At 38.4% G+C, this 24,104-nt stretch overlaps 1 protein-coding gene across 4 annotated transcripts in view; it reads left to right on the top strand.

Moving 5' to 3' along the window:
• Window positions 1-24,104, top strand: part of VPS8 (VPS8 subunit of CORVET complex) — a 249,831-nt gene that overhangs the window by 198,595 nt on the left and 27,132 nt on the right. For all 4 annotated transcript variants that reach the window (XM_049628447.1, XM_049628448.1, XM_049628449.1 and 1 more), the window contains one exon: window positions 13,410-13,463. In XM_049628447.1, coding sequence (XP_049484404.1) covers window positions 13,410-13,463 — 54 coding nt within the window. The remainder of the gene's footprint in view (window positions 1-13,409; window positions 13,464-24,104) is intronic.

Raw genomic sequence — 24,104 nt, 5'->3', positions numbered from 1 at the left:
TTTGAACCTTCTCACTGCCTCTATGATCCTTCAGTCAAATCCCTTTTTGTTTCATTCTTTTCCAAGACCTAGGATAATTTTTTCCATGGTCATTTTCTAACTCTGGCTCAACAAGATGGAACAGTTACCCTGAGAACTGTATTTTTGGTGGAGAAGGCCTGTCTTCTTCTGCTCCTTACCTCATGTCTTTTTTGCACAACTGGTCAGTATATATAAGCAATAACTCTGACAGATTGGTTGCCTCCAAACGGGTTGGCACAGACATGAGGGGAGTTATTCCCCCAGGAAGCCTGCTCTCCTATGGAATAACTACTTTTACTCTTTACAAGCCAGAAAAATGACTCCGTCTTTCCTTCCTTATCTCCATCATTGCCTCAGGTTTACAAAGCTTAGTCTGAAGTGTTGAGGTCCGCAAATAAACCTTGTAAGTCTCTCTGATTCGCTGTTTTGTTTTCTGTGTGTATTACCCACAGATGACATACATTGGAGAATTAATTTCAACTGAAGTACTTATCATTCTACTATATTTTCTCAACAAATGGTATTGCTATATAATATAATGTAATAGTTTTCTTGGGTTATTAAATTTTCTTTTCCTATTCCTTTATCAAATTTATAGTAGCAGAAAACCATCTTCATTGGCACTGATGAGCAATAGAAGAAATTAACTTGGTATTCATTTTTAAAATAATTGTTGATCAACAGACAACATGCTGCAAATTCAAAGAAACATAATTGAAGATTTACTAGATTGCATGCTTAGAATTCTTGAGAGCTGGTAGTAAGCTAACACATTTTATGTGCCAGCAACATTTAAAGACTTATCAGAAAGTTTTATAATGTATTGCTTGATAACTTTTCAGAGTTGGATAAATCATCTCTTACTGGTAGAGAGGCAGGTACATTAGTCAAATATCAGAGGTGGGTTTTTTTGTTTATTTTTTTTTATAAGAGGTAAATACATGAGAAGAAGACTCAAAATAAACCTATAACTGCCTATTTATTCTTTAATCATCAGAACAGAAAAGAATTAAATGAAATAAGCTGATACTTTTCTTGGTACTTGGGGTTGGTTTTATATTTTGATTTTTAGAGAGTTGTCTAAGAAAATGTTTTGTCTTTTGGGGTAAATTTATAAATAATGTCAGAGGAGAGTATTTACAACTTCAAAGAAATTACTCAGTACATGACATTTATTTGGGCTCACTGGTCATAATTTTCTATTAACCATTGTCCAATTCTTATTTAATTTGGATTCCCACTATAAATTGAAGATTTGTTTTACCAGCTGCTTAATGAAATCAGAACACTGGTATTAATGCCCTGTGTTCATCTGTCGTTTTTAAAGAGTGTCAATTCCCCATTATAAACATTAGATTCCAATTAAATGCTAAACAATGAAATTTCAGTATCTGGTGATAGCAGCATTTCTCAAAAGAATATCCTGTAACTTAAATTTACAAGCGAAATGAGGGTTAATGTATCTTAGATGTGCAGAGAGGTGATAAATGATTCTAATTTAAATGAATCTCTTTGAGGAGACTTTTGCCCATTTTCCAGTAATCTTGTTATTATACCCTAGTATTAAGTGATTCATTATTTCAGCCAGTATTTAACATATGCCTACTTTGGGCCAAATGCTATATTTTCGGGACTGAGTATACATTACTGAACAACAACAATAAAAAACCTGAAAATGTATTCCCTACCATTACGTAGCTTACCATATAGGAAGAGAGCTAGACGATAATTAAATTGTAAGCAAACTGTAATTGCATGTGTAACTCCAAATTGTGATAGGTTGTAAGTGCTATCGGGAAAGAATAGAATGTTATGGGAAGAATAGCATGAGGGAAACCTACTCTGGAGGGTGGTCCAGGAATATCCATCTGCAGAGGTGATATTTAAGCTAAGATCTGAAGGACAGGAAAGTACCATCCATGTGAAGAATATTCCAAGCAAGAGAAGAGCAAGCACAGAGGAACTGAGGAGAGGGTTGACTTGTTCAAGGAACTGAGAAAAGATCAGTGGGTGAAACATAGAAACTAAAGAGTGAGTGTGGCAAGGAATGAGGTTGAAGAGGTAGGCAGGGCCATGTCCTGAATAGCCTGGAAGATCTGGTGAAGAGTTTACTTTTTATTCTTAAAGTAGTAGGAAACATTGAAGGGTTTGAAACAGAGGACACATGTAATGTATTGACTGTGATTGTGGAAAATGGATAGACAGTCACATCTCTGTGAGCACCTCCCTTGTCACCACTGCCAGAGTGGTTTAACAGATGCTTAAAGCCCTGAAAGTTTGCACACTTCACTTTGATCCAGAAAAGGCTTATGTCCAAAAGACCAGAGGATAACAATAGTACCCAAAAAGTGTTTCCAGTATTTACGTAGAACTAAAGCTTTGATGGGAATGTGGGCAAGTGACATTTAAAAATAATAGTGTTCAATGAAATGTGAAAAAACGTTCAACTTCATTACCAGTGATCAAAGAAATACAAATTAAAACAACAATATGATGCCGTTTTTTTAAGTTATTAAACTGGCTAATTTTTAAAAATACACAATAAACTGGCACACATTTCAAAATAGATATGCATTTATATTGTTAAGGATGTGAAGAGGCAGACACTTTTTAATCATTAGTAGTGGGAAGGTATGTTTGTACAAGTGCACAATCCCTTATCCAGATCCCTTTGACAAGATAGGTTTCAGAATTGAGAAGTTTTTTTATTTAAAAGGTAATATAGGGACTTCAATTTCTGACAGGATGCATTTGGAGTTCTTGGGCGGAAATAGACAACATCTATAAACAGTGGTTCTCAAGACATTGGACATTGAGCAGTGAAGAAGTGTGGCCCCTGAGAGATGAGAAACAAATAACGTAAGCCCTAGGATCATCCTTACTATACTGCTAGCAGAAAGGTTAGCCATGGCACAGGGAGGAGGAAACTGAGGCAGAGCTCACTGGTCTCTCCGAGTTGAGGAGGCAGAGCTGGAGTCCAGAGAAGGCGAGGTGGCTTGAGGTTGCCGAACAGAGTATGAACAGGAAAGAGCTGCACAGGGAAAAAGCCCCAGAGACCTGCATAAGACAACCTTCAGTATTAAGTTGAATATTGTCCACTCATGTGTGAGGAAGCAGAACACTCAAGGCCTGAAGAAGAACCACATAAAAGGATTAGAGGTAGCAGTACCCCCAGATTGACATACAGCCAGGAATAATGCCAGCCTGGAACACTGCATCCTTCACAGGGCAGCACTGAGTACTAAGTCATGTCTTGACCATCATATTGAGGGAAAAGTTAACCCTAGACTAACGGCTGCTTTGATCCCACCTCACAAAACTTAAAACCTAAAAAAGATCAAATTATTTCCAAGTATTTGTTTTTTTTTTTTAGGTTTGTTTTTTTTAGTAATCTGTATACCCAACATGGGACTCGAACTCACGACCCCGAGGTGAAGTCACATCCTCTTCTGGCTGGGCTAGACAGGTGCCCCAAATTATTTCCAAGTATTTTAACCACATCCCAGAACAAAGTTCAAGAGTATGGTAGGGATTACAAAAATATTTGACCCAACAAGGTAAAATTCACAATGTCTGACATTTGATCAAAAGTTACCAGGTATGCAAGAAAGCAGGAAAAATGCAAGTCATAAAGAGGAGGGAAAAAATCAACTGTATGACATTCTGAAGAAGGCAAAGCTGTGGAGGCAGTAAAAACATCAGTGGCTGCCAGGGGCCAGTGGGGAGGGGGGATGAATAAATGGAACACAGAAGACTTTAGGGCAGTGAAGATACTCTGTGTAATATTACAGTAGTGGACATATGTCATTACACGTTTGTCTAAACCCATAGAAGGCAACAACACCAAATGTGAACCCTAATATAAACTGGGTTTATATCACTCTGGGTGATAATGATGTGTCAGTGTAATGTGTCATCAGTTGTAACAGATGAACTGCTGTGGTGGAGGATGTTGATAAGGGGGAAGGCTGTGCAGGTGTGGGAGCATGGGATGTATGCGCTATTCTGTACCTTCCTCTCAATTTTGATGCAAACCCGAAACTGCTCTAAAAATTTTTCTTTAAAAAAAGCAATCCTTAATGTCAATACTACCCAAAGCTGTCTACACATTCAATGCAATCCCAATCAAAATTGCACCAGCATTCTTCTCGAAGCTAGAACAAGCAATCCTAAAATTCATATGGAACCACAAAAGGCCCCGAATAGCCAAAGTGATTTTGAAGAAGAAGACCAAAGCAGGAGGCATCACAATCCCAGACTTTAGCCTCTACTACAAAGCTGTAATCATTAAGACAGCATGGTATTGTCACAAAAACAGACACATAGACCAATGGAATAGAATAGAAACCCCAGAACTAGACCCACAAACATATAGCCAACTAATCTTTGACAAAGCAGGAAAGAACATCCAATGGAAAAAAGACAGTCTCTTAACTGGGAGAACTGGACAGCAACATGCAGAAGGATGAAACTAGACCACTTTCTCACACCATGCACAAAAATAAATCAAAATGGATAAAGGACCTGAATGTGAGACAGGAAACCATCAAAACCCTAGAGGAGAAAGCAGGAAGAGACCTCTCTGACCTCAGTCATAGCAATTTCTTACTTGACACATCCCCAAAGGCAAGGGAATTAAAAGCAAAAATGAATTACTGGGACCTTATGAAGATAAAAAGCTTCTGCACAGCAAAGGAAACAACCAACAAAACTAAAAGGCAACCAACAGAATGGGAAAAGATATTTGCAAATGACATATCGGACAAAGGGCTAGTATCCAAAATCTATAAAGAGCTCACCAAACTCCACACCCAAAAAACAAATAACCCAGTGAAGAAATGGGCAGAAAACACGAATAGACACTTCTCTAAAGAAGACATCTAAATGGCCAACAGGCACATGAAAAGATGCTCAACGTCGCTCCTCATCAGGGAAATACAAATCAAAACCACACTCAGATATCACCTCACGCCAGTCAGAGTGGCCAAAATGAACAAATCAGGAGACTATAGATGCTGGAGAGGATGTGGAGAAACGGGAACCCTCTTGCACTGTTGGTGGGAATGCAAACTGGTGCAGCCACTCTGGAAAACAGTGTGAAGGTTCCTCAGAAAATTAAAAATAGACCTACCCTATGACCCAGCAATAGCACTGCTAGGAATTTACCCAAGGGATACGGGAGTACTGATGCATAGGGGCACTTGTACCCCAATGTTTATAGCAGCACTCTCAACAATAGCCAAATTATGGAAAGAGCCTAAATGTCCATCAACTGATGAATGGATAAAGAAATTGTGGTTTATATACACAATGGAGTACTACGTGGCAATGAGAAAGAATGAAATATGGCCCATTGTAGCAACGTGGATGGAACTGGAGAGTGTGATGCTAAGTGAAATAAGCCATACAGAGAAAGACAGATACCATATGTGTTCACTCTTATGTGGATCCTAAGAAACTTAACAGAAACCCATAGGGGAGGGGAAGGAAAAAAAAAAGAGATTAGAGTGGGAGAGAGCCAAAGCATAAGAGACTCTTAAAAACTGAGAACAAACTGAGGGTTGATGGGGGGTGAGAGGGAGGGGAGAGTGGGTGATGGGTATTGAGGAGGGCACCTTTTGGGATGAGCACTGGGTGTTGTATGGAAACCAATTTGACAATAAATTTCATATATTGGGGGGGAAAAAAAAGCAATCCTTAGGGCACGTGGATGGCTTAGTCGGTTGAGTGTCCTACTCTTGATTTTTGCTCAGGTCATGATCCCAGCGTCATGGGATCAAGTCCTGCATCAGGCTCCATGCTGAGTATGGTGCGTGCTTAAGATGATCTGTCTCTCCACCTGCCCTTCTCCCCCTCCTGATGCGAGTGAGCTCTCTCTAAAATTAAAAAAAAAAAAAAAAAAAAGGCAGTCCATTGAAACAGACCCAGAAATGGCACAAATGATAGAATTGGTAAATAAGAACATTAAAACAGTTATTATAATTGTATTCCATATGTTCAGGAAGCTAGAGGAGAGACTAGACCTGTTCAATAGAGTTATGGAAATTATAAAGAGGCAATAGAACATCTAGAGATTAAAACTACAGTGTCTGAGCTGCAGAGCACACTGATTGGGATTAACAGCATAATAGACATAGCAGAAGAAATGATTAGTGAACTTGAATACATAGCAACAGAAAATATCCCAAATCAAAGAGAAAAAATGAATAAAGCAGCAGTGAACTGTGGAACAACTTCAGGTACCAAAAGACAACACCTGTAATTAAAGTCCTGGAGAAAGTAGAGGCAGGAATCATACAGGAAGAGTATTTAAAGAAATGTAATACAAGGTCCAATTGTAGTAAGGGTTACCTATATTGAACAGCCTTTCTGCCAAACAGCCCTAGCTCTAAACAAAATAGGAAAAAATGTTGTTTAGAGAGCAAGCAGAAGTTTCTGATGGCTGACTTCTCAAGAAACAAAGAAACAATAAAATGCCATCCTTGAAGTGCTAAAAGAAAAGTAATACAGTATATATATTGTATATTGTGTAACATTCCCAGTAGAGTCTAGGACAGCATCCCATAATCAAACACTTATGTGGGAAAAATAAAGACTATAAATAGCCTTACTTCACTTCCGGTTGAATTTTGCTGTCAGTGCCAAAAGTTTAAAAAAAAAAATCTTTTTTGTTTCAGAGTCTTTGGATTTCAGAATTCTAGGAAGCAGGTTTGTGGATCCATCTTCCTTGTCAGGAGAAAAACCGGCAGTATGGGCAGTATGTGTTTTTGAACATCTATGCCCTTTGAAGCAGGGACTTAGTAAATATATATGCGATGGAAATAACACATCAGGAGTATGTGTCAAGATGTTTATGACAACATTTTCTTAATTAAAAATTTTTGAAAACACATGTCCTAGTAACCTCCAAATAGTCGGTGAAGTTAGTCACAGCATATCTATACAGTGAATGGACTGCTTCATAGAAAAATCATAGAAGAATACTGATATGGTGAAATAGACACTTTCAACATGTAACATGAAAAGATCACAAAACAGCGTGATTCCAAATGTTAATAGTGGTTGCTGCTGTGTGGTTAGATTGTGATTTTTATTTCCTTTGTTTTGCTCTTTATTATTTTCTAAACTTCTATTAGTGAACATGTATTCCTTTAGTAATCAGAAAAACCAAGGCTTGTTTAACAAAGTGATAAAGAAGGTATTCATGTTGCTATTAAACTTCAGATCAGATTGCTTGTCTAAGTCAGAAATCATTTTAACAAAAATCAAAAAAGTTCAGCATTTAAAAAATTTTTTTAATGTTTATTTATTTTTGAGAGAGAGAGAGAGAGCGCTAGCAGGGGAGAGGCAGAGAGAGGGAGACACAGAATCCCAAGCAGTCTCCGGGCTCTGAGCTGTCAGCCTAGAGCCCGACGCGGGGCTCGAACTCACGAGCTGTGAGATCGTGACCTGAGCCAAAGTTGGATGCCCAACTGACTAAGCCACCCAGGTGCCCCACAGTTCAGCATTACTAAGGCCATAGCTTAATGCATCGTCCATATCCCCAGATCTGGTGTCTGCACACCTGGATTTAAAGTGTCTCCTTGAAGCTGCATTGCCTGAGGCATTTCCAGAAGGAATCCTGTTAAATGAAAAATAAGACCTTTCATGAGCAATGCTGAACCATTTCTGTTGCCACTTCAAACACTCTCTAACTTAATCTCCAGAGAACAGCTTTCACAGATAAATTGTCCAGCATCACATCTAGTTCTTGGCTTGTTTTTAAAAATCTGCAGATTCTTTCATGAGGTCATTTTTTTAAGCTTAAATACCTACTTTGCTTTGAAAATCTATTTTCTCTCTTTTCAAAAAGAGCATACCCGTAGTTAAAATTGGATAACGTTTAGCAAGCTATATCATACATCTGTAGTGAATTCCAGAGTATTAATGTCATGGTATGTTAAAGCAAAGACTGTCAAGTCTAATTTTTGCAGACCTGCTGAACGACCAGACTGAAAGGAAAGTCTGAACAGCCAGCCGTTTTGACCCCTGAGCTGAGGTTATGTTTTCTAAACTTATTCTGAAAGTCAAAGGGGAAAGGCAAAAAAAAAAAAAAAAAAGAAAGAAAAGAAAAGAAAGAAAGAAAAGAAAAAGAAAAAAAAAGGCTGCAGTATGGTCCTATTTGAATAGCCTGATGGCACAGTGATAGGAAGTATCTTTAGCATGTATACTCTTAGAAGTAGACCATCAGAATTGAAGGGGCTGGAGAACTTGAATCCAGTTGCTTATCTAATACTTCTACCTCTGTGGCATCACCCTAGACAGATCGTATCTACTGTCTGTTGAACTACTTGCAATAAGGATTATATTTTTCCTTGTAAACTAACGAGTTGATGTTCTAATTTTATATCAGTACAGATAAGTCTCTGTGTACTTCATATTTGCTAGAATTCACTGCTAAAAGCATGTGGACTTGGGAGTTTTCCTTATGAGAAGATTAGATAACATTTAATTCTTTAATAAATATAGGGTTATTCATATTTCCTGTTTCATCTTGGATCCATTTTATTGAGTTGCTTTTCAAGGAAAGTGTCGTTCTAATTTGTCAAATTTATTGGCATAAAATTTTTCATAATAGCCTCGTTTAAATGTGTGTAAGTATTGTAGTATGTAGTAGTATATCTTTCATTACTGATATTTTTGATTTATATTCTCTTGATCAATCTAAGAGTTTATCAGTCTTGTTGATATGTTCAAAGAACCAACTTTTGGCTTTGTTAATTTTCTCTGTTATTTTGTTTGATTTCAATTGCGTTGATTTCTGTTCCTTATTTCCTTCCCTCAACTTAGTTTGGTTTTACTTTGATTTTCTTTTTCTCGCTTGCATAGGTCCTTCGTTTTAAACCTTTCTTATTCTCTAGGATAGTATAAAAAGCTATAAATTTCTTCCTCTAAGCACTGTTTTAGCTTTATCCTATAAATTTCTTTAAATGCTTTATTAAAGTATAACATAAAATACATGCATACAAATGTATGCATTGTACAAATGCGGCATGTATGTATCCTTGAATCCATCACTACAATCAAGGTCATTTTGCAGACCTGTTACTACTCTCACTACTAAAGTGAGAGTGACCCTCTCACTACTAAAAGCTTACTCAGTTCTTCCATTCTCTTCCCCAGAAGGCACCGACTGGCTTTGTTACAGTAGATTATTTTGCATTTTCTAGAATTTTAGATCAGTGGAACCATCAAGGAAGTATACTTTTTTGGTCTTTTTTCAATTAGCATAATTAAGATTCATCCATATTTTTATAAGAGTTCATTTCTTCTTACTGCTGAGTAGTGATTTGTTCTAAGGATATACCATTACTTATTGATGATTTCGCCTGTTGATATTTGCATTTGTCCAGTTTCTGGCTGTTACAGATGAAGCTGTTTTGAAAACTTGTGTACAAGTCTTTGTGTGGACATATACTTTCATTTCTCTTGGGTAAATACGTTTGGAATGGAATGACTGACCCATATGGCAAATGTGTGTTGATCATCTTAAGAAGCTACCAAACTGCTTTCCAAAGTGGTTGTACCATCTAACTCTCCTACCAGCATTACATGAGGGTTCCAGTTCTTCCACATCCTTGGTGTAGTCAGTCTTTTTAGTTTCAGCTGCTCCGGTATGTGTGTGATGATATCTCATTGTATTTTTAATTTGCATTTTGTGAATGACTAATGATGTTGTGCATCTTTTCGTGTGCTTATTGGCTATCTGTATGTCTTTAGAGAAATGTCCAAGTGCTTTGCTCATTTTTGATCTGGTATTTTGGTTTGTTATTGAATTTTAAGCATTCTCTGTACATTTAAGATATTAATCCCTTATTCTGGATATTTGTCATGTGGCATTTGCAAATATTTTCTTCCATTCAGTGACTTGCCTTTTTACTCTATAAGTGTCCTTTGGTATGCAAAAATTTTTAATTTTGATGCAGTTCAGTTGTCTACTTTTTTGTTAATTGTTGTTTGTACTTTTGGTGTCATCTTTAAGAAATCATTGCTAAATCCAGTGTTATGAAATTTTCCCTGTGTTTTCCTATAAGAGTTTTATAGTTTTAGCTTTTGTATTTAGGTCTTTTTGATCCACTTTGAATTAGTTTTTATGTGTGGTATAAGGTAAAAGTCTAACTTGATTCTCTTGCATATGGATATCTGGTTTTCCAGTACCATTTATTGAGAAGACTGTTGTTTTCCCCTTTTGAGTGGGTCTTGGCACCCTTGTCAAAAACCATTTGACCTTATCTGTGAAGACTTATTTCTGGTCTCATTATTCCATTGGTCTGTATGCCTTGAGCCCAGTAGCACAGTTCTGATTTCTATAGTTTTATAGAAATTTAGAAACTAGGAAATATGAGACCTCCAACTTTGGGGTTTTTTCAAGATTGTTTTGGCTATTTAGAGTCCCATGAGATTCCATGTGAATTTTAGGATGCATTTTTCTATTTCTGTTATGCTGTGGTAGGGTCCCCTCACTAAGAAAAAAAAAGAAAAGAAAACCTCAAGGCAACCTGGCTATAAGCATACGTGACAACATCCCTCATGACCTTGTAACATGAGACCACTTAATCAGACTGCGTGTTTGTCTGTTACCATATATGGGAGACAAAGAAGTAAAAAATGTGTACAAAAACTACACCACGTGGCGCTTGGGGCTCAGTTCTTCGGTAGGAACCAAACTGAGCAGTGACGGCACGAATAAAGCTGCTTCCTGGGAAGAAAAGCTTCAGTGTCATGACTCTCTGTGCAAGATTCCTGCTATAATAATGTCACTGAGATTTTGATAAGAATTGCCTTGAATTTATAGATTGCTTTCAGTAGTATGGACATCTTAACAATTCAGTCTTCCAGTCCATGGATACAGGATGTTTTCTTTTTATCTTTGTCTCCTTTAATTTTTTTCAGCAACAGTTTATAAAAAGTTTTCAGTGTACCAGTCTTTTGCCTCCTTGGCTAAGTTTATTCCTAAGTATTTTATTCTTTTTGATGCTGTGGTAAGTGAAATTGTTTTCTTAATTTCATTTTCAGATTGTTCATCAAAAACACACTGATTTTTATATGCTGATTTGTGTCCTTTATTTGTTTATTCTAACTGATATTTTTGTGGATTCTGTAGTTTTATATATACAATATGTCATCGGCAAATAGAAATAGTTTTACTTTTCCCCTTTCCAATGTGAATGGCCTTTATTTCTTTTTCTTGCCCAATTGCTCTGGCAAGAATTTCCAATACTATATTCAGTAGAAGTGGTGAAAGCAGGCATTGTTGGTAATTTTAGAGGAAAAGCTTTTAATGTTTCATCATTGAGTGTGATGTTAGTTGTGGAGGTTTTTTTATACATGGCCTTTATTATGTAAGAAGGTAGGTATTATGTAAGAAGAAGGTAGTTTCCTTCTAATCCTAGTTTATTGAGTGTTTTTATCATGAAAAGGCAAAGAATTTTTCTGCATCGATTGAGATGATCAGAGTTTTTTTCCCCTTAATTCTGTTAATGTGACATATCACCTTTATTAATTTGTATATGTTAAAACATCTTTGCAGCTCAGGGATATATCCCACTTAATCGTGGTATATGGTCCTTTTAATGTACTGTTGAATTCAATTTGCTAGTATTTTGTTGAGGATTTTCCATCCTTGTTTATCAGGGATATTGGCCTGTAATTTTCTTGTAGTGTCCTTTTCTGGCTTTAATATCAGGGTAATGCTGACCTCCTAAAATGAGGTTGGAAGTGTTTCCTTCTCCTTAATTTTTTGGGAGAGTTTTAGAAGGATTGGTGTTAATTCTTTGAATGTTTGTTAGAGTTCATCAATGAAGTTATCTGGACCTGGGCTTTTCTTTGTTGGGAGGTTTTGATTATGGATTCAGTGTCCTTACTCGTTATTGGCTGTTCAGATTTTCTGTTTCTTCATGATTCATTCTTGCTAGGTTGGGTGTTTCTAGGATCTAATTTCCTTTTGATTTCTTCTTTGACCCATTGGTTATTTGGTTAATAGTTCCTAAATATTTGGGAATTTTTATTAGAGATCTTTCTGTTACTGATTCTAAATTATTTCCATGATAAATTGTTATCAGAGAAACTTTTTAGTATCACTTGGATCTGTTTACGTTTGCTGAGAATTGTTTTATTGGTATAAAATAGTCTATGTGGCTTGTAAGTGGTCCGCATGCACTTGAAAAGAATGTATATTCTGCTTTTGCTGGGTGGAGTATTCTGTTGATGTCCAACTGATTGAGTTAGTTGATTGTATCATGTAAATCTTCTAAATCCTTGCTAATTATCTGCTTATTTGTTCTCTAATAATATTGAGAGAGAAGGGTATGGAAATCTATAACTATAAAATCTTTTTCTCCTTTCAAGTCTATCAATTTTTATTTTATGTATTTTTAAGCTATTAGATGCATGGACATTAAGGATTGTTACGTCTTCCTGATGAATTGGACCCCTTTATTATTGTGAAATGATCTTCTTTATCCATGGTAATAGTCTTTGCTCTGAAATCTAGTGCTGTCTTTGCAGTCCCTTTGCTTGTAACCTATTTGTGCCTTTATATTTAAAGTACGGGTTTTGCAGGCAACGTGTAGTTGAGTCTTGCTCATTTTTCTAATCTGACAATCTCTTTCAACCCTCAAATATTTCAAGATATCCCTATACCATCAATCTTCTCTTCCTTGAGCTAAACATTGTTTTATTATGGTTTGGCTGATACTTCTTCTAAATCTTTCACTATTTTATCAAACTCTTTTGTGCCTGTTTTACTTAAAAAGGGCTATTATATCACAAAGAATACTTTGAGTTGGCCTCTGCAAGAAATGCTGACTATTGCGTAGTGTGTCACTTGGTTAACATTGTCAACAAAGATCTGTGTCTATTTGGTTCCCCACTATTTGGTTAAAACCAGTCTGGACCATCTGTTCTACTTTTCTTACACTAATCATATTTTAATCTTGGCTAACTACTGACTTTTGATCTCTGGAAAAGTTTCATAGGGGCTTAAAAAAATCTCTTCATTGTTCCTCTGAAAAGTTCTATTTTATCTCGGTTATACCAATTCTAGTTGTTTTGAGTGTGGGTCAAATAAAACTAGATTATAACCAAAAGTGTATTAAAATATTTGCCTTTGGGGCGCCTGGGTGGCTCAGTCAGTTAAGCATCCAACTTCGGCTCAGGTCGCGATCTCATGGTTCATGAGTTCGAGCCCCACATCAGGCTCTGTGCTGACAGCTCAGAGCCTGGAGCCTGCTTCGAATTCTGTGTCTCCTTCTCTCACTGCCCCCACCCCACCCCCCGTTCTCTGTCTCTCTCTCTCAAAAATACAAATAAGCATTAAATAAAATAAAATGTTTGCCTTTTTTTTCCAGGTAAAAATGTCTCCTCCTTGTCCTCCATCCAAAGGGGATCCTGCTGTTAAGAAGGTAAGTGAGGGTTTTTTTTAATTTATTAAATTTTTATTTTGATTCCAGTATAATTAACATACAGTGTTATATTAGTTTCAGGTGTACAATATAGTGATTCAACAATTCCATACCCTACCCAGTGCTCATCACAAGTGCCCTCCTTAACCCTCATCACTCATTTCACCCATCGTACCCCACCCACCTCCCCTCTGGTAACCATCAGTTTGTTCCCTATAGTTGAGTCTGTTTCTTGGTCTTTTTTTTTCCTTTGCTCATTTGTAGACAGTGAGTTTTAAAGGCACAAACCCACCTTCCTCCTTCTGTGTGTTTATTCTCTGTTGAACAGTTTTCTCAAAATGACACTGATTTTTAATCATCTTAATGCTGTCAAAAGTTTTTTCTGATTAAATACCTCAATGACATTTCACCAGAATTCCTTGGCTTTTCCCGAGAAGCCAAGTGGGGATTTGGGCCTGGCATCAGTCTCCTGGCAACTAAGAACTTTAATTGTTCTAGAATTACCATTTGCTTTACCAGGCAAGTATTCTGATCATTGAATGGTGCATATGAAAGATATTCTAAGGAGGATGGTTCAAGATACTCTTTCCTTACTGATGTGCTTTCCCTCCAGATAGCTGTGCCTATAGAAAACTGGCCCGAGATATTAACATTTCAGCACGTACTACATAAGAAGGTGCTCAGTAAATATTTGTGGTATTTACGTATGCCACTTCAATCCCTGACTATAAAATTTGTAGCACAGATAGGGTGTGAGTCTTTCAGTTGAGCAATTCTCAGATGATGTCAAGAGAACCACTTAAAATCTTTTCCTGTGTACAGCTGCAAGAGTGCAGTTGAAATGTGGTAAACAAGCTGACATTTTTACTGTTTCCTTTTCCACTTTTATTTTTCTGACAATTGAAATGTCCCTGGATGTAGGTTTTCTTTCCTTGCCCTTTTTTATAATTTCAGCCAGCATCCATGTCAGTGAAGAATTGTAGAACAAAAATAACAACTTGCTGGCTCTGTTAACTAACAGCAGGTTCTAGCTTCAAAGCAATGTACCAAAAACGGATCCCTCTTCTCTGCCTGCAGAATCCCCTGAGACGTTTTTAAAAGAAAAAAAGAATGAAAAGAAGATATGTTAGGTGAAAAGCCCTGTCACATGCTGCACAGGAAAATCTCTTCCATTTTTGTCAGGACAGCAAAGGCAGGCAAGATTGAGGCTTTGGTTGTTGCTGCCTGGAACCGCCACACTGTAACCTGAGGAGTGGAAAGGGCTGGAGACGCCTGGTGTCATTCAGTAAACAGATGAGGAAATTGGAATCCAGAGGGAGATTTTTTTCACCTAAGTTTTCAAGTGTGAGCTATGGAACACACTTCTAAAGTAGAGGTTAAAAATGATTTGGGTTCAAATATTGACTCTTCCTCTTACTTATCTGAATAACTTTCTTAGCCAGTCTCTCTGCTTCCTTTGCTGTAAATGATGGTGCTACCTCTCAGAAGGATCCTGAAGATTAAATGAGATACTATTTAAGTGCCTAACCTGGTAAATTATTGACATAAGGACTCAGCTATTGCTAAAACTAGTGTTAAAACACAAATTCCCCAATCCTAGTTAGATGTCCTGTCACTCTGTTACGCTACTTTGTATTATTGTCCATCCAACAGGTGTTTCTTTATGTAGATGCTGAGCTAATAAATAAGCAAGGGGCAACAGAGATGAAAAATAGCCTTTGTTCTTAAGGACCTCAGCATTTAGTGGGGAAGGTAGACATTACCATACAGTTTGACACATGCCATGGAAGGTGCGCAGGGTACAAAGAGCAGAGAGGAGAGGCTGGTTGGGGATGACTAGGTGGACTTACTACAGCTCTTATGCTCTTTATGTAAAAATCCCAATGAAAAAGTTTGAGAAATACTTAGCTGCTCCCTTAGAGCTTTATTACTAGATTACAATGAAAGCAAATTCTGCCATACTTAAAGATGTTTATTAAATATTCATTTAGAAATTGGTTCCTGTAACCTATATTTTAAACTTGGGAATGTCCTAGCTATCTGTCTAACCACTGTCAGAGGTGTAGCAATGTTACAGAAGTAGGATTCTCATCCTCTTGTAATCAGCATCAGACAAACAGAAACTTCCAAAGCCTAGAATGACTGGACACAGGTGGCCCCCGGTGGCATTCCTAAGTGATCAGGTACAGACTCACTCTCCATTCAAGAATTGGGACTATTTCTAAAACATTTTATTCAGTGCATAAAAATATATATGAATACCTTTTATTTTAGCAATGAGAGTCTGTCTCTCATAGTTATCATTCTGATTACTAAGACATTAATCTCACCAACAGAAAAATTTCTGGGTTTGTTTGTTTGTTTGTTTGTTTGGAGGTAATGAGCAAAGTCTTAGGTGTTGGTGAACAGCCATGGACAGCTAAAGGACTTTTAATAGATGCTTTTGGGAATTCATGTTAGCTAGCAATCTCTGAAGTACGGATTCTAGGTTGGGGCCACTGAGTGTCCCTAAGTTGAACCCTAAACAAAATAGCACATACTTAATATCACACTGTTTATGATGTCTGAATTAATACTAAAATACATATCAGAACAGTTGCCTCTCTCAGAATAAGTGGTCAGGGAAGGTTTCCCAAAGAAGATAAAGCTTGATCAGCCTTGAAACACAAGGGAAGAGATATTTCGGGTAGACATGGGTGAGTACAGGACACTTCAGAAATGGTTCTGTATGCCTTAAATATGGGAGCGTGCAAAAGCCTGGTGAAATAAGTGGGAGTCCAGATCACAAAGAGCCCTAGTGTGTGAAGCTCGCTTTTTATCTTGAAGATAAAGGTTTCTGTCAAAGGTGAGATTAAAGGCAGAAAGATCGATCAGAAGAATAGACCGTGTCCAGGCAAGAAAGAAGGTCCTCAGTCTGTGCTGTATTAATGGAATGAGGAGACGAAATAGATTCAGGTCTTAGGTATTTTTCCCCCCAAAACTCTTTCTGACACCTTAAGTGTGAGCTAGGTGTCTTTCCTTTATTGAGCTCTCTCTCATAGTGCCTGAACTGGTCCCCACCTACCAACATGTTTACCTGGCTATGTTGAAATTGCCTCCTTATCTATATGTATCCCCCATTGGAGACTGTATGCCTCATGAGGGCAGGAACTACGTCGGTCTTGCTTGCTGTTGAATCCCTTAGTGTAGAGTGAAGTCGTCAATCAGTAGTTGTTGAGTGAATGAGAGGTACATGAAAGAGATTCCATATACGGGAAGTGAGGGGAAAAGAAGTTTCTGGGCCTGAATAAATAGAGAACGAACAAATGAATCATCACTGCTGTGCCAGGCTTATATTCCCAGCATGGTCAGTCCCTTACTGTTTGAGCTGTATTGGCAGCATTTGAGTGAGCACACTGTGCAACTGAATACCTAATCGGTACTTCCCTAGTTGTGTATGTATTTTTGTTTGTGTGTGCATATATATGTACACCTACATGTATATTCTGGTTATCATCCTGGAGCTACATTGTCAAAGTGGCATTGGCAGATGGAGGCACCAGCAGTGTCTGTTGAGCAGTTGACTGCCAAAAGTGACATGTGTAAGAAACACAAAGGATCAATAATATTCTTGATTTGAGCCAAAGAGCCTCTGTTGACCAATAACTGAAGAGAGTGTTTGTGACTGTGTTGTCAATATTGGCTCTGTCAAGAGCTGGATTCAAGTGATGAGGAAATAGAGGGATGTTCTGTAGGGTTCTGCTGAACTTCCTGAGGTCGGTGTCTCATGTAGGAGTCACTCTTCACTCTGCTGCCACATGTCAGAATCTGCAAATTCCATGCATATATGTATATAACATCTGTTTGCAACATGAGCGTTTTGCATTTTAGATATTTTTTAGAAATGCATATGTATATGGCATATAAGATTTGTGTGTAATATCTATCTTATGTATATAAAATTTCTTCCTAAGAAGGTCTGATAACCTCAATGAAGTTGGATACACATGCTTCCCTAGGACTTTTTCAGTGTTTGATCATGGATGGCCAGAAATTTAAAGACCAGGCAGCATTTTCCTAAGATAAAAATTACTGTAAAAGTCCCTTGCAATTAACTCACTAGAAGAGATTAAAATTGGAGGTGTTGAGAATGTTTGAGGTGATAAATGAGTTTAGAGAGTTAGTTGAAGGCAGCATCAAAAACCACTCAGCTTTGATGTATCTTTTCTTGAGTATTAAAGAAACACCAACTAGGAATTTGTGTAGCAAGGTTGGGATTATTACATGCGCAATAACCAGAGAAAGCAATTTTGTCTTACATCTCAATCACAAAAGCATGGTTATATTCCCTGAGCCATCTCCTGTTTGAGATGAGCTGTCTCTGCTGGTGTGTTTGCAGAAGTCGGAGGGACCAGGAGCTCTGGCTAAAGAGTATCCTCAGGCTGGTGGAACCCACTGGAAGAGTCCACAGTTGATGGTGTCTCCAGAGTGACTTACTCCAGTTAGGAACAAGGTACTGGGAGTGGCAGAGTGGAAGGCCTTTCTGATAGGCCTGGGTAAATTTAGTCAGTATTCAACATGCCTCAAGATGCCTGGTCTTGGAAGGACAAAAGTCAGTGAAATGTAGTTCTTTCTGTCAACACATTTACAAGTTAATAGTGCTAAACTGTTGGATTTAATAGCCAAGCCTCCTAGAAATTGATTAGCAGTTTCTCAAGTATTCAAGTGTATTATAAGGATTTGGAGCAGTTTTTTTGTTTTGTTTTGTTTGTTTTGTCCAAGTGTTCTGGTGGGCTAAAATTTTTATAGTCTGTTCCCAGTCTTGCCACTCATGTCAGGAATGTGGACGACTATACTCACTCATGATTTTTATTGAATCATTGGAGGGGGGAGACTGAGGGGTTATTTTTAAGGGAAAAAGCCTCTCACAGAGCCACTGTTTCCATAACAACAGGAAAAGCTGGCTGCAATGTCTCAGCTGACTGGACCCTCCTGAACAAATAGTGATAGATAGCCCTTGCTGGATGTGTGCTGCCTCTTTCCTAATTTTTCTTAGTAGAACTTAATATCCAAATGTGACTTCCATGCCTCTGCTGATTTTTAAAAGGGGGTGCCTTGGGTGGCTCAGTTGGTTGACCATCCAAATCTTGATTTGGGCTCAGGTCACGATCTCATGGTTCGTGGGTTCGAGCACCACGTCAGGGTCAACACTGACAGCGCAGAGCCTACGCGGGATTGTCTCTCTCCTTTTCTCTCTGCCTCTCTCTCTCTCTCACTCACTCAAAATAAATACATAAGCTTTAAAAAACATTTTAAAAATTTCTTTAAAATAAGCAAACTGAGGACAAGATTTGGTCTTTTTTTTTTTTTTTTTTTTTTGGTGTAGACAGGGTGGACAGTCTCTATGGGCCAGGTGCCTTGTTATGCCGATGTGAAGTAGATGAGGTGCAGCCGCCTTCAGACAGTGGAAAGATTTAAAAGGAAACATAGGAATTCTGTGTAGTTCAGAGGACAGAACTGGTGCCTGTGGGTCACAGCCACGGAGATGGAAATGTCAGCTTAATTATGAGAATTTTCTAATAGGGGACGAAGTTACCTTCTGAGATGGCACATTCGTTATCTGTTAGTGGAGGTGTTTGATCCTTGGCAGGATGTCTGCCACTCAGAACTCCTGCAGAGCTTTTCCTGCCATGGGTGAGAAGTTGGGCTGCTTTTCTGAGCCTACAGTTGCATAAAACTCAAGTGACATTTTCATTGATGTGCTGGGTGATTTCAGCTGGACCCTAACATCTAGCCTGAGCTAATAGAGTATATTGTCTATTAAAAAAATAACAAAAACAAAAATGTTGACTTTAGTCAGGGGAGACTTTATTCAAAAGAATCATTGCAGTAAAAGGAGGGGCTTTTGCCATTAGGAGACTAGTCCGACCTTAAGATTACAAGCGTGTCAAAAAATCAGGCAGGGGTGCTTGGCTGGCTCATTTGGTAGAGCATGCGACTCTTGATCTTGAGGTCGTGAGTTTGAGCCCCACCCCACGTTGGGCACAGAGATTACTTAAAGAAAAAAAAGAAAGAAAGAAAGGCAGAAAGGAATTTATTTACAGGGGCTAGTAAACAGGGCTAGAAAGAATCAGATATGAGGGAGTCGGTGGTAGAATCAGATAGTTAACTAGAAATGTTTCCTTACAGTCAGCCTATTCTCAGAAGGAACCATTGAGGGGTTGTAGGCTGGCTCAGGTTGAGGGTGTGTCAAAGGCTTGGGGAAGGAAAGAAGCTTAACTAAAGCTTGGTCATCAGTTAACATTTTGTTCCCTGAATCGGGACAAACAGTTCCATTAGTCTTTTAGGAGGTAAAGAATGGAAATTTGGTGGGTCTGTGTCTGGCTTTGTCATAGATGAACTTGGTAGCATGGTGGATTTTGTCTCAGACTTAGGGCAAAGGAGGGCTCTTTGCAGTAAGCTCTTTCCCAGAACAGGGTATGATGATTTCCTTAACTGTAGCTGTTTTCCAGGAACTGTGGGCTCACGTGAAGTTTAACACAGTCCTGGGCCTTCCTGCTGCTGCCATGTTCTTTTCTTATTCTTCTCCATGGTTATGATCTGCAGTCCATGGCCTGGGCCTTTCTGAAACCTGCTCACGAGTCCTCCTGTAGAGGGAGAGAATGTCAGCTGTAAATAGTTACAGAGAGGGACACTGGGGACGATTTGTTTCTGGTACTGTCTTGCTGATAATTATGCACATCTTCTGGCCTAAAAAGTAAGACTAGCTGAGGGTTTCAAAGGATCTCAGAGATCTTACCCAGTATGCACATCAACACCTCACCCATTTCTTTTGTATTAAGTGAATATTTTCTAATGTAGCATTTGGATTTCTTTAACGATTTCCTAAATTAATGGGCTATTTTTCAGAGCAATTTTTTTTTTTTTTTTTTTTTTTTTATTTTTGGGACAGAGAGAGACAGAGCATGAACGGGGGGAGGGGCAGAGAGAGAGGGAGACACAGAATCGGAAACAGGCTCCAGGCTCCGAGCCATCAGCCCAGAGCCTGACGCGGGGCTCGAACTCACGGACCGCGAGATCGTGACCTGGCTGAAGTCGGACGCTTAACCGACTGCGCCACCCAGGCGCCCCAGAGCAATTTTAGATTTATAGAAAAATTGAGCAGAGAGTACAGAGTTGCCATAAATTTCCCCTCCACTTTACCCTGTCATTAACATCTTGCATTCCCCTGGTACATTTATTATAATTGATGAGCTAACATAGCTACATTATTATTAATGAAAGTCCATGGTCTGTATTAGAGTTCACCCCTTGTGTTGTACATTCTGTGGGTTCTGACAAATGTAGACTGAAACGTAGCCACCATTACAGCATCTTGCAGGATAGTTAGACTACCCCAGAAATCCCGTGCTCCACTTATTCATCCTTCCCTCCCACCACCCAGACTTCCCGGCAACTGCTAATCTTTTTTATACTGTCTCCCTAGTATTGCCTTTTCCAGAGTGCCATATAGTTGCACAGTATGTAGCCTTTTCACATTGGTTCTCTTACTTCAGTGATACCCATTTAAGGTTCCTCCATGTCTTCTTGTGTCTTGATGTCTCATTTCTTTTTAGCGTTGAATAATATTCCATCGTCTGGATATACCACAGTTTGTCATTCATCCATTCACCTCCTCAAGGACATCTTGGTTGCTTCCAGGTTTTAGCAGTTGTCAAAAAGCTACTATAAACATCCATGTGTACAGGGGTTTGTGTGCACATAAGTTTTCAGCCCATTTGGGTAGATACCAAGGAGCAACTGCTAGATTGTATGGTTAAGAATGTTCAGTTTTCTGAGAAGCTGCCAAACCATCTTCCAGAGTGGCTGCACTATTTTTGCATTCCCACACAGTGAATGTGAGTTTCTATTACCCTACATCCTTGCCAGTGTTTGGTGTTGTCAGTGTTTTGGATTTTAGCCATTCCTATTGGTGTGAAGCGGTGTCTCGTTTGAATCTGCATTTACCTAATGACATATGATGTTGAGTATTTTTTCATACACTTATTTGCCATCTCTATATCTTCTTTGGTGAGATCTTTAAATGTTTTTGAGGGTTTGTTTTTTTTTTTTCTGGTTTTTGCTTATTTGTTATAGTGGTGCTCTAGGGTTTACCCTATACAGCTTAACTCTTCTGATTCAGCTTCTGGTCTAAACTAGCTTAATTCCAGTTATATAGAGAGAATTGTTACTCCTATTTAGCTCTATTGCCTTTTCCTGCATTCTGTGATATTTTTTATACGTAATACATGTATTAATGTTACAAACCAAATAACACATTGTGATAATTACTGCTTTATAGTCTGTAGCCATTTTCTTAACCCAGTAAAGCATTTGCCCCTACTCATCTCCTTTGTGCAAACATATTATGCGTCACATGCATTGCATTTCTGCATGTTATAGGCCAACATTACATTGTACAATGTATGCAATTGTATTATTATATAATTGCCTTATAAAATCAGTTTTGAGAAGGAAGAAATACACTTATTTGTACTGTATATTAAAATTACATAATTATATTTACCAGTTCTCTTTTGTATTTTCTTATGTGGATTTGAATTGCTTTCCACTAGTGACCCTGTGAACAGTGACTGGTGAATTTACATTAGTATTTTTTTATAAGGTGAGTCTGTTAGCAACAAATTCTCTCAGTTTTTGTTCACTTGGTTAAGTGTTTATTTCATCTTCATATTTGAAAGATAGCTTTACTGGATATAGGATTATTGATAGACAGGTTTTTTCTTGTAGCACTTTGACTGTGTTATCCCATTGTCTTCTGGCCTCTATTGTTTCTGCTGAGAATTCAGCTATTAATCTTACTGGGGTTCCCTTGTAAACGATTAGTCTTTTTTCTCTTCAAGCTTTTTTCCAGGACTTTGACTCGTGGCATTTTTACTGTGAGGTATTTATGGATCTCTTTGCCCTTATCCTGCTTGGAGTTTGTTAAGCTTCCTGGGTGGGTAGGTTACTGTTTTTCAGTAAATTTGGGACTCTTCAACCATAATTTCTTCAAATATTTTTTCTTTTCCCTTTTCTGTCCTCTCATTTTGTTCTTCCATTACATATTTGTTGTTGTACTGATGGTGTCCTGAATTTCTCCGTCCAGTTTCGTTGTTTCATTGTGTTCTTTAGCTTTCATACTCTGTTTTTTCTGTGGGTTTTTTTTTGAAGTTTATTTATTTATTTTGAGAGAGAGAGCATAAGCGGGGGAGGAACTGAGAGAGAGAGAGAGAGAGAGAGAGAGAGAGAGAGAATCCCAAGCAGGCTCTGCACCATTATCTCAGAGCCCGATGTGGGGCTTGAACTCACAAAGTATGAGATCTGAGCCAAAATCAAGAGTCGGACACTTAACCACCCAGGTGCCCCTTGCATACACTCTATTGATTTATCTTCAAGTTCATTAATTATTTCTTCTGCCAGTTCAGATCTACTGTTGAGCCCCTCTCCTGAATTTATTTTAGTTATTTTTCAGCTCCAGAAGTTTCACTTGATCCTTTTTTGTAGTTTGTTTCTTTATTGGCACTCAGTATTTGGTGCAACATTGGCATCATACTTTACTTTTAAAATCATGCTTTCCTTTGGTTCTGCAAGTATATTTATAATGGTTGGTTTGAAGTCTTTCTGTTAAATGTAACATCTGGCTACTCTCTCAGGCAGGTTGTGTTTGTTTGCCTTTTTTCCCCTAGTATGTGATCGTACTTTCCTATTTCTTTACATGCCTTGTAATTTCTGGTTAGAAACTGTAATTTCTGGTTAGAAACTCTGCATTCATTCCCCCACTCGTGGAATTATTCTTATTTGCTCCACTCCACTCCAGACTGCTGCAGCCCAAACTATTACTTTTAGTGACTGGCTAGGTTATTTTAGTGAAGTCTGTGCCTCTACTCATCCCCAAGTGTTAAGCCTCTCATATTGCTCCTTAGGAGGTATGGCCTTGGGTTGACCCAAAGTCGCTGGGGGGATGGCAGTGGTATTGGTAGGGCTCTCTTTCTCTTTTTCCTTGACCACACCCAGCCATTAAACTCCACTGATTGCTCTGTTGTTTTCAACAATGTCCTGGCTGCAAAAATTGCTCTACACAGTCATCCAGTGAAATTGTGACTCCTTTGAAAAGGAATGGTTTCTGAGGTCTGTTTTTGATACTTGTTTTGACCTTGTTAGGGCTCCTCCCAGCTATCATTTCTGTCAGTTCTCTTCTACAGAGTAGCTCATCTAGTCTAGGTTGTGTCTACATTAAATCCATGAATCTCCTCCCAGTTGCCTTTCACCACACCCTCCACTGTTCTTATGATACACTTAGGTTTGAACTTCTCCACACAGTTGAAAACCAAGTCAGTTCCTTTGAGAAGAGTTTAGGACCTGTTGTACTGCGTGCTTCTTCCCCAAGGAATAATCTGTGAACCAGGACTCTGTTTCTGGAAGTAGGTACAATGGCAAGATTCTCTCTGAATGGCATGCCCACTGTGGGATTTATATTCTTGTTGCAAGGGGGAAAAGCCTGAGGTCTGCTTGGCTTGCCTTTCCTGTCATGGAACCACTGCCTCACAGACTGGAGCAGGGCTGATCAGAGAGCCAGTATTTTCAGTGGACAGCACCCAGGATAAAGCCTGTATTCTGTGA

This window comes from Panthera uncia, chromosome C2 (assembly GCF_023721935.1).
Source record: "Panthera uncia isolate 11264 chromosome C2, Puncia_PCG_1.0, whole genome shotgun sequence".
Taxonomy (NCBI): Eukaryota; Metazoa; Chordata; class Mammalia; order Carnivora; family Felidae; genus Panthera; species Panthera uncia.
The sequence above is the reverse complement of the archived record's forward strand: the minus strand, read 5'-3'. Positions and strand labels throughout refer to the sequence as shown.